Source organism: Lolium rigidum, chromosome 7 (genome assembly GCF_022539505.1).
Source record: "Lolium rigidum isolate FL_2022 chromosome 7, APGP_CSIRO_Lrig_0.1, whole genome shotgun sequence".
NCBI lineage: Eukaryota > Viridiplantae > Streptophyta > Magnoliopsida > Poales > Poaceae > Lolium > Lolium rigidum.
The window spans coordinates 80,650,407-80,662,983 of NC_061514.1; the positions used below are offsets into that span (position 1 = coordinate 80,650,407).

Here is a 12,577-nt window from a genome sequence, read left to right on the forward strand (position 1 = left end):
GTCTCTCTCCCACACAATGAATGCTAGGATCCATTTTATTCAAACAAAAACAAAAACAAAAACAAACCGACGCTCCAAGCAAAGTACATAAGATGTGATGGAATAAAAATATAGTTTCAGGGGAGGAACCTGATAATGTTGTTGATGAAGAAGGGGATGCCTTGGGCATCCCCAAGCTTAGAGGCTTGAGTCTTCTTAAAATATGCAGGGGTGAACCATCGGGGCATCCCCAAGCTTAGAGTTTCACTCTCCTTGATCATATTGCATCATTTCCCTCTCTTGATCCTTGAAAACTTCCTCCACACCAAACTCGAAACAACTCATTAGAGGGTTAGTGTACAATAAAAATTAACATGTTCAGAGGTGACACAATCATTCTTAACACTTCTGGACATTGCATAAAGCTACTTGGACATTAATGGAACAAAGAAATTCATCCACCATAGCAAAAGAGGCAATGCGAAATAAAAGGCAGAATCTGTCAAAACAGAACAGTCCGTAAAGATGGATTTTATTGAGGCACCAGACTTGCTCAAATGAAAATGCCCAAATTGAATGAAAGTTGCGTACATATCTGAGGATCATGCACGTAAATTGGCATATTTTTCTGAGCTACCTACAGAGAGGCAGGTCGGAATTCGTGACAGCAAAGAAATCTGTTACTGCACAGCAATCCAAATCTAGTATGAACCTTACTATCAACGACTTTACTTGGCACAACAATGCACAAAACTAAGATAAGGAGAGGTTGCTACAGTAGTAAACAACTTCCAAGACTCAAATATAAAATAAAAGTACTGTAGCAAAATAAACACATGGGTTATCTCCCAAGAAGTTCTTTCTTTATAGCCATTAAGATGGGCTCAACAGTTTTAATGATGCAATCGCAAGAAATAGTATTTGAAGCAAAAGAGAGCATCAAGAGGCAATTTCAAAACAAATTTAAACCTAACATGCTTCCTATGAAAAGGAATCTTGTACACAAATGAATTCATGAAGAACAAAGTGACAAGCATAGGAAGATAAAACACAAGTAACTTCAAAATTTTCAGCATATAGAGGGGAAACTTAATATTATTAAGATGCATATAACCATGTTTCCCTCTCTCATAATAACTTTCAGTGGCATCATGAACAAACTCAACAATATAACTATCACATAAAGCATTCTTATTCTCATGCATAAAAGTATCATTACTCTCCACATAAGCATAGTTATTCTTATTAATTGTAGTGGGAGCAAATTCAACAAGGTAGCTATCATTATCACCATAATCATCAAATATAGGAGGCATAGTATAATCATAATTAATTTTCTCCTAAATAGTAGGTGGATGATAGTCATCATTGTAATCATCATATATAGGAGGTAAAGTATCATCAAAGTAAATTTTCTCCTCCATGCTTGGGGGACTAAAAATATCATGCTCATCAAATCCAGCTTCCCCAAGCTTAAATTCTTCCATAGCATTAGCAACAATAGTGTTGAAAGCATTCATACTAATAACATTGGCATTATCATGCATATAAAGTTCCATAGGTTTTTTAATTTTCTCTTCAGACACCTCATGTCCTAACTCAAGATAAATACTATAAAGATCTCTAATATTTTGTTGTTTTCCATTAAGCCTAACTAGTGAAATCACACAACTTAGTGTTCCCAGAAGTATTCATTTTAGCAGTAGTAAATAAAGCAAACTAGATAAAATAAATGAAAGTAAACTAATTTTTTTGTGTTTTTGATATAGAGTGCAAGACAGTAAATAAAGTAAAGCTAGCAACTAATTTTTTTGTGTTTTGATATAATGCAGCAAACAAAGTAGTAAATAAAATAAAGCAAGACAAAAACAAAGTAAAGAGATCGGATTGTGGAGACTCCCCTTGCAGCGTGTCTTGATCTCCCCGGCAACGGCGCCAGAAAAAGAGCTTGATGACGTAAAGCACACGCTCGTTGGGAACCCCAAGTGGAAGGTGTGATGCGTACAGCAGCAAGTTTCCCTCAGTAAGAAACCAAGGTTTATCGAACCAGTAGGAGCCAAGAAGCACGTTGAAGGTTGATGGCGGCGAGATGTAGTGCGGCGCAACACCGGGGATTCCGGCGCCAACGTGGAACTCGCACAACACAACCAAAGTACTTTGCCCCAACGAAACAGTGAGGTTGTCAATCTCACCGGCTTGCTGTAACAAAGGATTAGATGTATAGTGTGGATGATGATTGTTTGCAAAGAAGAGTAGAACAAGTATTGCAGTAGATTGTATTTCAGATGTAAAGAATGGACCGGGGTCCACAGTTCACTAGAGGTGTCTCTCCCATAAGATAAATAGCATGTTGGGTGAACAAATTACAGTCGGGCAATTGACAAATAGAGAGGGCATGACAATGCACATACATGATATGATTAATATTGTGAGATTTAATTGGGCATTACGACAAAGTACATAGACCGCTATCCAGACATGCATCTATGCCTAAAAAGTCCACCTTCGAGGTTATCATCCTAACCCCTTCCAAGCATTAAGTTGTAAAACAACGTGACAATTGCATTAAGTATGGTGCGTAATGTAATCAATAACTACATCCTCGGACATAGCATCAATGTTTTATCCCTAGTGGCAACAGCACATCCACAACCTTAGAACTTTCCGTCACTCGTCCCGGATTTAATGGAGGCATGAACCCACTATCGAGCATAAATACTCCCTCTCGGAGTTAAGAGCAAAAACTTGGCCGGAGCCTCTACTAATAACGGAGAGCATGCAAGATCATAAACAACACATAGGTAATAGATTGATAATCAACATAACATAGTATTCTCTATCCATCGGATCCCGACAAACACAACATATAGAATTACGGATAGATGATCTTGATCATGTTAGGCAGCTCACAAGATCCGACAATGAAGCACATGAGGAGAAGACAACCATCTAGCTACTGCTATGGACCCATAGTCCAGGGGTGAACTACTCACTCATCACTCCGGAGGCGACCATGGCGGTGAAGAGTCCTCCAGGAGATGATTCCTCTCTCCGGCAGGGTGCCGGAGGTGATCTCCAGAATCCCCCGAGATGGGATTGGCGGCGGCGGCGTCTCGGTAAGGTTTTCCGTATCGTGGCTCTCGGTACCGGGGGTTTCGCGACGAAGGCTTTAAGTAGGCGGAAGGGCAACGCGGGGGGCCACACGAGGGCCCCACACACCAGGGCCGCGCGGCCAGGGGCCGGGCCGCGCCGCCCTGCTGTGGCGGCGCCTCGTGGCCCCACTTCCTTTCCCCCTCGGTCTTCTGGAAGCTTCGTGCAAAAATAGGACCCTGAGCGTTGATTTCGTCCAATTCGAGAATATTTCTTTACTAGGATTTCTGAAACCAAAAACAGCAGAAAACGAGCAACCGGCTCTTCGGCATCTCGTTAATAGGTTAGTGCCGGAAAATGCATAAATACGACATATAATGTGTATAAAACATGTAGATATCATCAATAATGTGGCATGGAACATAAGAAATTATCGATACGTCGGAGACGTATCACCAACCGTCGCCGCCGCTGCCCGATCTCCTCCGCCCCGCCCTTCCCGGCCGGATCCCACCGCCATGGACCGTCCGCAAGAACCGCCTACCGCCGGCGGTACACCTGCTTCGGGCGCGGTGGTTGATGTCCCCGTCGGAGGTCCGCCGACCGCCGGCGTCGTCTCGGCCATGATCTCCTCCACCATCCCGTCGAAGAGGAAGAGGATCCCGAAGCAATTCTTCGAAGCACCTGCGGCGGCCGCCGCTTCACCGGGCGAAGCGCCACCGGCTGCCAAGAAGGCGGGCCGGATGAAGACCAAGGCGGCCGGGCCGAGGGGCGCCGCGCCGGCCAAGGTGCGGACAAAGGCAATCAGCCGCATCGGCCTCGCGCCTCCACCGCCCTCCAAGGTCACGACCCCTCCTCCGTCCGTTCCGGCCGATGCGCCGCCCGCGCAGCCCGCGCCGCCGCCGCCCACCATCGACGTAGACAAGGTGTTCGATGTTGAGTCCACATCATCCTACTTGGACATGCTCAACGAATCCGCGGTGAATTTGGACACCGGTATCGATGCATTCGATGGGGAGTGCAACGTTGAAGACATTGATGACGAGGAGGAGGATGAGGGTGACGAGGAGGAGGTGGTTGAGGTTGATCCGGCTGCCGCCAGTTCTTCGTCGATGCCGAAGCCACGCACGGCGAACTACAGCGAGATCGAAGACGCCATCTTGGTTCGTGCTTGGAGCAAGGTGGGGATGGATGCGTGCACCGGAGTGGACCAAGGCGGCAAGCGCTATTGGCAGCGCATTGAGGATTTGTACCACCAGCTCAAGCCTCGCACCAAGAGCATGGCTGACAGATCCTACCGCTCCCTTGAAGGCCGATGGAACATAATCAAACCAGCTTGTTCCCGTTGGAGTGCTGCCATGGATCAAGTGGCCGACAACCCTCCTAGTGGATGCGTGCCGGAGGACTATGTGAGTTTTCCTTGTTTGTTGCTCTCAATATTTATGTTTTGATGATGAGAAAACATCACATCCTATTGTTATGCAGCCCAAGTATGCTCAAGCACGGTACAAGGACATGGCCGGCTCCAAGAACAAGGAATTTCAATTTCATCATTGCTTTTCCATTCTTCAACATCTTCCTAAGTGGAAGTTGCGGGACAACGAGCCAAAGTGCAAGAAGGAGGCACTGCTCACCATGGATGATGAAGCGGAGGACATGAGTGGGAGAAACACCGGCAAGCCCGAGGGCAACAAGAAGGCGAAGGAGAGGGTCAAGGTAGAACTTGAAGCAACTAGCTTCCGGGAGAAGTTGGATCAACTCATGAAGTCCAAGGAGGCATTGACGATGAAGACGTTGGAGAGCAAGCTCCTCATCACCGACAAGAAGAAGGAGGTGAAGCTTGCCAAGGTGCAAGCAAGGCGGGAGCTTGACATGAAGATGATCGCAACCAAAGAAGCCAAGGCCATGAAGGAGCTCTTGGCCGAGGAGAGGGAAATCATGATGATGCGCACCGACGGCATGGACGAGGATCAGCTGGCGTGGTGGAAGGAGACCAAGGCGGACATCATTGCGAGGAAGAAGGCTGCGCGTCAAGCTCGTGCTGAAGGTGAGTCTCCGGCGAGTGGTGGCGCCGGTGGCGATGGACTCGTTGATGGTTGATCACATTTGGGAACTTCCGTGGTTTGAACATTGCCTATGATCGCGTTGTGATGTTAAAACTATGAATTATGCATCACATATTTTGGATGTGCTATGTTTGCTGTGAAATTGGTGTGCAAATTGCTGTCTAAAACCCTGTTTTGAGGGACCGAAAACTCGGACGAGCTAGCAGAACCCGTATCCCCACCCCGTAAAACAGAATTCTGTTTTACGGGGTGGGGATACGGGTTCTGCTAGCTCGTCCGAGTTTTCGGCCCGTGAAAACAGGATACAGGGCCCTCTACTCGGGTTTTACGGGGCGAAAAAATACGGGGCGTGTTAGAGCATGTCTAACAGGCCCCTTACTTTTCTGCCCCGTATAACGCTCGAATTTCGCCCCGTATAAAAAAAATGGTCGATCAGACACCGCTCCGTCTAGCAGAACCCGTATTTGACCCCGTATATTTGTAAATTTAAAACCCCGGGAAACTTTCATTCATAGTTCGTCGATCATACATAGAAATCGACGTACCTACATACATACATACAAAATGCGCGATCGGATCGCGACTTCTAGTCGGAGAGGTCGAAGATGAACCCATCGGCCTCCGCCTGCGCCTGCGCCTCCCACGTTGTCCGGCGAGCGGGATCGCTTCGATCCGCTCGCCGGGGAGGCGGTACTACGGCGGCGGGGGTCCATGCTTGAGATTGGGTGGAATGCGGCGCGGGGTTGGGACGAATTGCTCGCCGGAGCAGGAAGAGGAGGCGGCGGCGCACGGCGGAGCTAGGGTTGCGAGTGAGGGGTTAACCCCTCACTCGCACCTGCGCCCACTATAAGTACGGGGCGACGGGGCCGATTTCCTGGGCTCCGTATTCCGCCGAAACGGGCTGGCCTGAATACGGGGCCTGCTAGACGCCCAAAATCGCGCCGGCCCCGTATCCCGCCAGAATTTTACGGGGTGGCGGGTTATACGGGGACATGCTCTTAGACATGCTCTAAGGTCCTTCCCCCGATCACAGCGGCACACCGCGTCACCGTCCCGCCTCGCCGCACTGTCCACCATCCGCCGCTTCCCCTCCCGCCCCTATCGCTGCGCTGCCTGCTGCTACGCCGTCGTTCCCCCGCCCCACGATCCTCAAAGCCTCTCCCGCTGTTTCTGACATCTCTTGCGGTGGCAACATGGCTCGATCTCACGACGACGGCAGGGAGGCAGCCAATGCGCTGCGCGGCGAGGAGGGCCGGCGTGCGGCCTGCGAGACGGGGCTGCGGAAGAAGGATAAGAAGAGGAAGAGGAAGAGCGACAAGGCTCCGCAGCCACATCCACCTGCCCCGTCCCAGGAGAACCGCGCTACCTCCAGCGCCGCCGATGGGTTCGATTGGGCCAGTGTTGCTGTGGCCCAGAGGGTGCGTGAGATAGTTGCCATGAACGCAAAGAGCTTGCCAGCTGACGAGATATGTAAGAATATCTGCGTTTATCAAAGATCTGTTTTTTCCTCTTTATTCTAGTACTGTATGATTAGTGTCTGTTCCTAATCCGCACTTATTCAAGTAGTGGTTTCTAGCTTGCACTAGTTGTATGGACTGCTGCAATTGTGAAAACGTCGCTAGTTTTCGACTAATCCTTCAGTTAGTCCCGGGAAATTAAACCAGTCGCTCTAGTTGTTAGTTTTTTTTTTTTTTTTGCGGGTTAGTTGTTAGTAGTTGGTTATATCACTGGGTCTAGTTCTGTATATATGGATATCAATTATGTTATATCCTCTATTTTTTTAAGATTATGGCAAGCTCTGATTGGGTAGACAATTAGCAAAAAGAAAAAAAAATCGTTGGTATGAGTTGAGACTTCAGAGCAACTTTGATTTGTTTGTATTGCTTTGGATTATTTGACCATATGTAGTTCTCTCACTTTACCGCCAACTTTGATCAGTATGTTCTATATGGCTTTTGTATTCTCTACGTGTTAATGTTGACGACTTTGCTATGAAGCACCTAGTCAGATTATAAGTCATATATGGAAAGTGCTCTGCCAAACTTCATGATTTTTGATTGCTGCTGCATGTTACCAAATAGATGCTATAGACTTTAGTCATGAAAACTAAAGCAAGACTTAAAGCGGCTAATCTGCTTAATCATTTACTCTAGTTGGACATCAAACATATGTTTATTGTTTCTTGCTGACTAATAGCCATGGTTATAAATTGCTTATTTCAGTTCAAAGCCTCACTAGGGAGCGTGACCATAGTATGGAGGATACATTTGGCGACTCCGATGATGGCAGCCTTGAGAGTCTCCAGGCTCGTAAAGTTGCCTTATTGGTCTCAAAGTCAATTGCCAGCTTGTCTTCTTATGCAGGTACTTCATAGGTTTACTAACTAGCCATCTTTTCCACATTAGGTTTAAACTGAAGCTCACTAAGGTGTTGCTAATAAAATTTAGGTGGAAAGAGGATCCGTGTCTGTTCAGGATTTGTGATGTGTCAGTCAGACAATACTGGTACAAGTATGATCTTAACTTCAGCAACACTTGTTAGATCTCTGAATGGAGATAATAACATGATACCTGATGTGAAGGTAATTGCTGCCCTCAATCCTTGCCAAACATGTAACTTTATTCTTATAGTTTAATCTTGATTTTTTGGATGATTGATTTCAGGTCAAGGTGCTTCTATCTGATGGGCATATAACTGATGGCCATATCTTTCTTGTGGATTTTCACTATAATGTAGCTGTTGTCAAAGTTGCAGCAAATTTAGCGCACCTTGAAGTCTTTCATCTGAAAGGCCCTACCCACAATGGATCTGTGCTAGCACTTGGACGTGCATATGAAGGTGGTAGTCTCATGTGTTCACGTGGTCAAGTTGTAAACCAAACAAGCATCTTTGGGTGTTCGGAACTCTTTGTGTCAAGCTGCAAGATTTCCATGGTACGAAACAGATCGTACTTAATTTATTCAAACTTAATGTGGTCATATCATTGTACTTTTGATAGAAAAAGGAAAAAGCTTCTTACACAAGAAAACTTTGATTTTTTTTGTTGATATAGTTTTCTAAACTTTGATTTTTTTTGTTTGGCGTGGCATGATTCTTCATTTCATTTTGGTTGTGAGATAAGTTAGCTCACAATTCAGGTAGCAGCCACGGTGACAAAAAAATATCTGACTCGGAGAGGAGGGGATGAAACTACTGTGTCACTAATCAAGTGTCGCCAACTATCTGTCTGCTTGAATCTGTGCACTAGAATTAATACACTCAAGTAGCTGCCATCGACTAGCCACCTCTCACACCCCACTATTTTCCTCTTAGGCACTCACCAATTGGCTGTATAAATTGGGCCTGGTGGTGCTCTATGCTGTAGGCTTGGGAAGTCAAATGTAGGGAATGGCCACTAGAGAGTTGGCAACCTGGGAAAGGTGAAGGTTGGCACCAAAGTTCTCCTGCATGGTTCGAAAATAATAATAATATATTATTGGCATCTAAAACAGCGGCACACATGTCTTTTTAAATCTCAGTTTGCTATCTAGTACTGCATCTTTTGTGACGCATGTAAGCAGCACTGACTTGGGATGCATGACTCAGACTCTGGTTTTCAAAATAGTGTTGAAGGAGCAAGTGCGGTTTGGAAGTGCAGCTTTTGAGTTAGTCCAGTTCCCAGCCTCTGATAGTTGATTAGTCATTGTTGTTTTGGATCTCTATGAATGGCAACGTTAATATCTTTGAAGGGGAAGCTTAAACCAGATCTGCATCTATACTTTTACTGTCATCAATCATGCTGTCGAACTGCATCTTCGCCTCTTCCTTGATGTTCATTTTTACCCTCTAATCTTCTTCCTCCACCAAACTATGACAATCTTTTATGTATCCCAAGCACACATTTGAAGCCATTATCTAGTCTGGCAATTAGTCTAAAATTTGCTTGCATGATTTTGTTTTAGGCCTTTTGTAAGCAATGAAACTTATGTGTGCACATGGCATATACCATTTATTGTGCTATTTTGTCTTTGCATAGATATTTTGTTCATTCCCGCGATGAAATTACCATATCCAGATAAATCCACTCTTTCCTAACACATGCACACAACAGTAGGGATGAATGAAACCTCAAATGTCTAATCCAAGGAGACTGCAAATTCTTCTTCTATCTCACGGCCATCGTGACAGTTTTTCCATTGTTTTTTGCCTTGTGGTAGGCTGGTTCTGGAGGACCTCTTGTGAATTACAATGGTCAAGTTCTTGGTGTCAATTTTTACGAAAAGAATCAGACATCGCACCTCCCAATGCTGATTGTTTCAAGGATCCTGGAACAACACCAGAGCTATGGGTAAACTATTTTATGTGTAACGGTTCTAATGTTTCCTTTTATTATTGGTTTTGCCTTGCACCTTTATTAGGGAAAATGGCCCCCTGATTTTTCTTTGCTCCTTTAGTGTGTTTCTTTTTTGATTTTGGTGGGTATGAGCCAACTAACTAAATAAATTTTATTTTGCAGAAAAACAATTAGCCCTTGGCTTGGATTAAAGTACACTTCTCTTCAAACGATGCCACTGAGAGTCCTGGAGCGAATCTATCAGAAATTCCCGGATGTTGACCAGGGTTTATATATTTCAGACGTATGGATCTCTGTATTTATTTACTCTTTTGTGCTTTCTTACTTTTTTTAGGTTAAAATTTACTCTTAAAAATATGTGTCTTCAAGTTTTGGAGTGAACTTATAGGCATCACATACTGGAATTTTTATCTTGAACGCTATAGCCAACTTCATGATACTGGATATTGGAGAACTGAGTTCTAGCTCAGTGGCAAGGCAAGCGAGTGCGCAGCCAGCCCACCCGGGTTCGAATCCCCATCCGCGGTAATTTCGCAGGAGGGGCGAATAAACCGGGTTATCATCAATCCGCGTCCATCCGCGGGGAGAGTCTCATTCTACCTAACAACGTATAGCCAAGGGAGGGATCATTCCCCCGTTGGTCAACGTTTTTTATGATACTGGATATTGGGTTCATACATGATTCATTATTGACCTCCACATACTGAATCTTAGGTGTTATATGAGATGATATGTTCCTATACGATAAATTTAATGTCAACGTTATTTGATCCAGTTTCTTATCTGGGATCCTGCCAAATCCTTGGTGGGGATGCTGGAGGAGGCTACAGCTCCCCTGATAAGGAGTAAATAGGAAGTGAGAACAGGAAGGCACTCCCTTTGGGAATAGCCCTGCCGCCATCCGGAATAGCTCCGTTGCCAGCCCTGGACCCACACAGCAGCATGCTGATGGCTTGAAATTACAATGGTAGTGCATCAACACTCCTCTAGAACCTCTAGACAGACGGCAGTATTCAGTATGGGTCATTCACATTGGCCTGATTTATCTATCTAAAAGTTGGATAGCATTTGATTGATGCTGAGGACGACATATCAAATCAGTATTGCTCCTTGTTCCATGCGTGATACGTAAATATGGGATGCTACAACAAGCATTTATATAAGCTTGAACCGAATTCTTTGTTGCTCATCTACTTAGGATGTCTTCATTAATTGTTACTAATTTCTAGCCCACACGTTACCGCACACCCAATGTTCAATACACAAAAGTAGTATGAATAACTAAGCACGTGCATACAAGTTTTTGCTGAAGTTTGTCGTACCAAGACCTGCATGATATGCAGTCCAGAAGGGTCATGAATAGTCAGGAAACAAAGGGAAAAGAATATGTAAAGAAGATGGAAGAGCTCCAGAAGAGACTTATGCTATTGACTAAGATTTTAGCATAGACCGGTGAAAGAAAAATTGAATTTATCTCCCAATTACTCCCTTCCCATTTGTGCTTCATAAAGATGAACTGTTAAGCTTGACGGCACAAAGTACTTCAGGCTACAATACGATGTGGCTTAAGGGGACAGTAGGGTATTTGTTTAGTTATAAGGGATTTCTGCACATAAGAGGCCGCTTTATCTGCCATATTTCTCAGTAGAGTTGACTAATTGATGTTTGAATGTACCTTTGGCATATTCAATGTACTTATTTCTGCAACATCCTTTATTGATCTCTGAATTTTCGAAAAAATGCAATACATGCAGTATAGTTTCTATTTATTATTTGGCCTATTATAACCTTTTCTTTTACTATTTGCCCTATTATAAATTTGCTTCAGTAGCATGATTGTATAAACTGGACTATATAAAATGTCAATCAGGTTGCAGAGGGGTCACCTGCTGATGTTGCTGGATTATGTAACGGTGATGTTCTTGTCAAATGCAATGGAAAAGTTCTATCCAGTGCCACAGAGGTAACTCCACTATATTTTATTTTTATTTGGCTGAATACTTCTTTGTGATCAATCTACTTACAAAATGCACGAATCAGTTTGCTGCGATGTTACTGGATGTTTGCAAGGAGAAGTTGGAAGCCTTTGGAGATTGTGCAGGGGAAACCATGGTAGTTCAGGTATTGTTTGTTTTATCATTTCTGTTTGCCGTATGCTCAATTTTTCAAAAAGCCATCTCTTTTTTAACCACAAGATCTACTAGGTTGTCACAAAGCGGCAAAGAGATGGCAGCACAGTATCAAATAGTATAGCTGCAGAGATGTTGAAAGAGTCCCACTATAACAGGTAAATTCTCTTATCCTATATCTCATGTTTGTTTGTATATAAATGTAGGTGTAGTCTGCTAAATGTATATGTAGTAGTCTGGTAGTTATATTTGTACGTTTTGCACTTGATGTACTCATTCACCGTTCATCACTTGCCCCTACAAGTGGGAATGCGTACACTTGAAGAGAAGGAGAATTTTCAGAAACTTTTGCTGCCAAAATCTGTACATCACATCCATGTTTTCATATAATGTTGTTGTTTGTATCCAGATGGCCTGCCCCGATGCCAAGCTACAAGCCTCGCGTGATAAACATCGGCGTGTAGAGGCGCTTTAATAAGCATACCCTGCTGCTGTTTAATGGATTCGTAAACTGCTGTTTAATGTCTTTTTGCAAGGAAGTGCATGCAGTCAAACATCACCGAAACACCTCTCGTGCACTTATGTAGCAGCTGGAGGGTGTGCACCAAAGTTTGCCTCTCTCGGACAGTATTGACAGGTTACGGAGATATAACAGTGGCTCATAAGCTAACGGCAATCAGAGATGAACGGCATGCTGGACGTTCTGAACTCTCTTGCCTCCAGGGACTGCATTTACGAATTGGAGAGAGCATCAAACTTTCGTATGCAGCCCATCTGGGGATAGCATCAAACCCTGACTCGATTTATAGGAAACCCTTCCAAAATCCGAACCCTTTCCGGACAGATCAGTCCAGGCAGAAAGTTAGTTCCACTGATTAACCATACGCCCACGACGATTAAGCCCAAAAAAGGGGCGGCCGCGACTTCCTTGCAAAAAGACAGCTAGCATGTAGTCTGGTAATTGTATTTGTACGTTTTGC

The 12,577-nt window shown here is 44.5% G+C and overlaps 1 protein-coding gene across 1 annotated transcript; it reads left to right on the forward strand.

The window, feature by feature from the left end:
- Nucleotides 1-6,219: 6,219 nt before the first annotated feature.
- LOC124671590 (serine protease Do-like HtrB) lies at nt 6,220-11,656 on the forward strand. The gene is made up of 9 exons (XM_047207947.1): nt 6,220-6,605; nt 7,358-7,498; nt 7,583-7,716; nt 7,799-8,068; nt 9,332-9,462; nt 9,631-9,751; nt 11,339-11,431; nt 11,509-11,589; nt 11,642-11,656. Exons 1-9 carry the CDS (start codon nt 6,329-6,331, stop codon nt 11,654-11,656), a joined length of 1,263 nt encoding a protein of 420 aa, XP_047063903.1. The 5' UTR covers nt 6,220-6,328.
- The last annotated feature ends 921 nt before the right edge of the window (nt 11,657-12,577 follow it).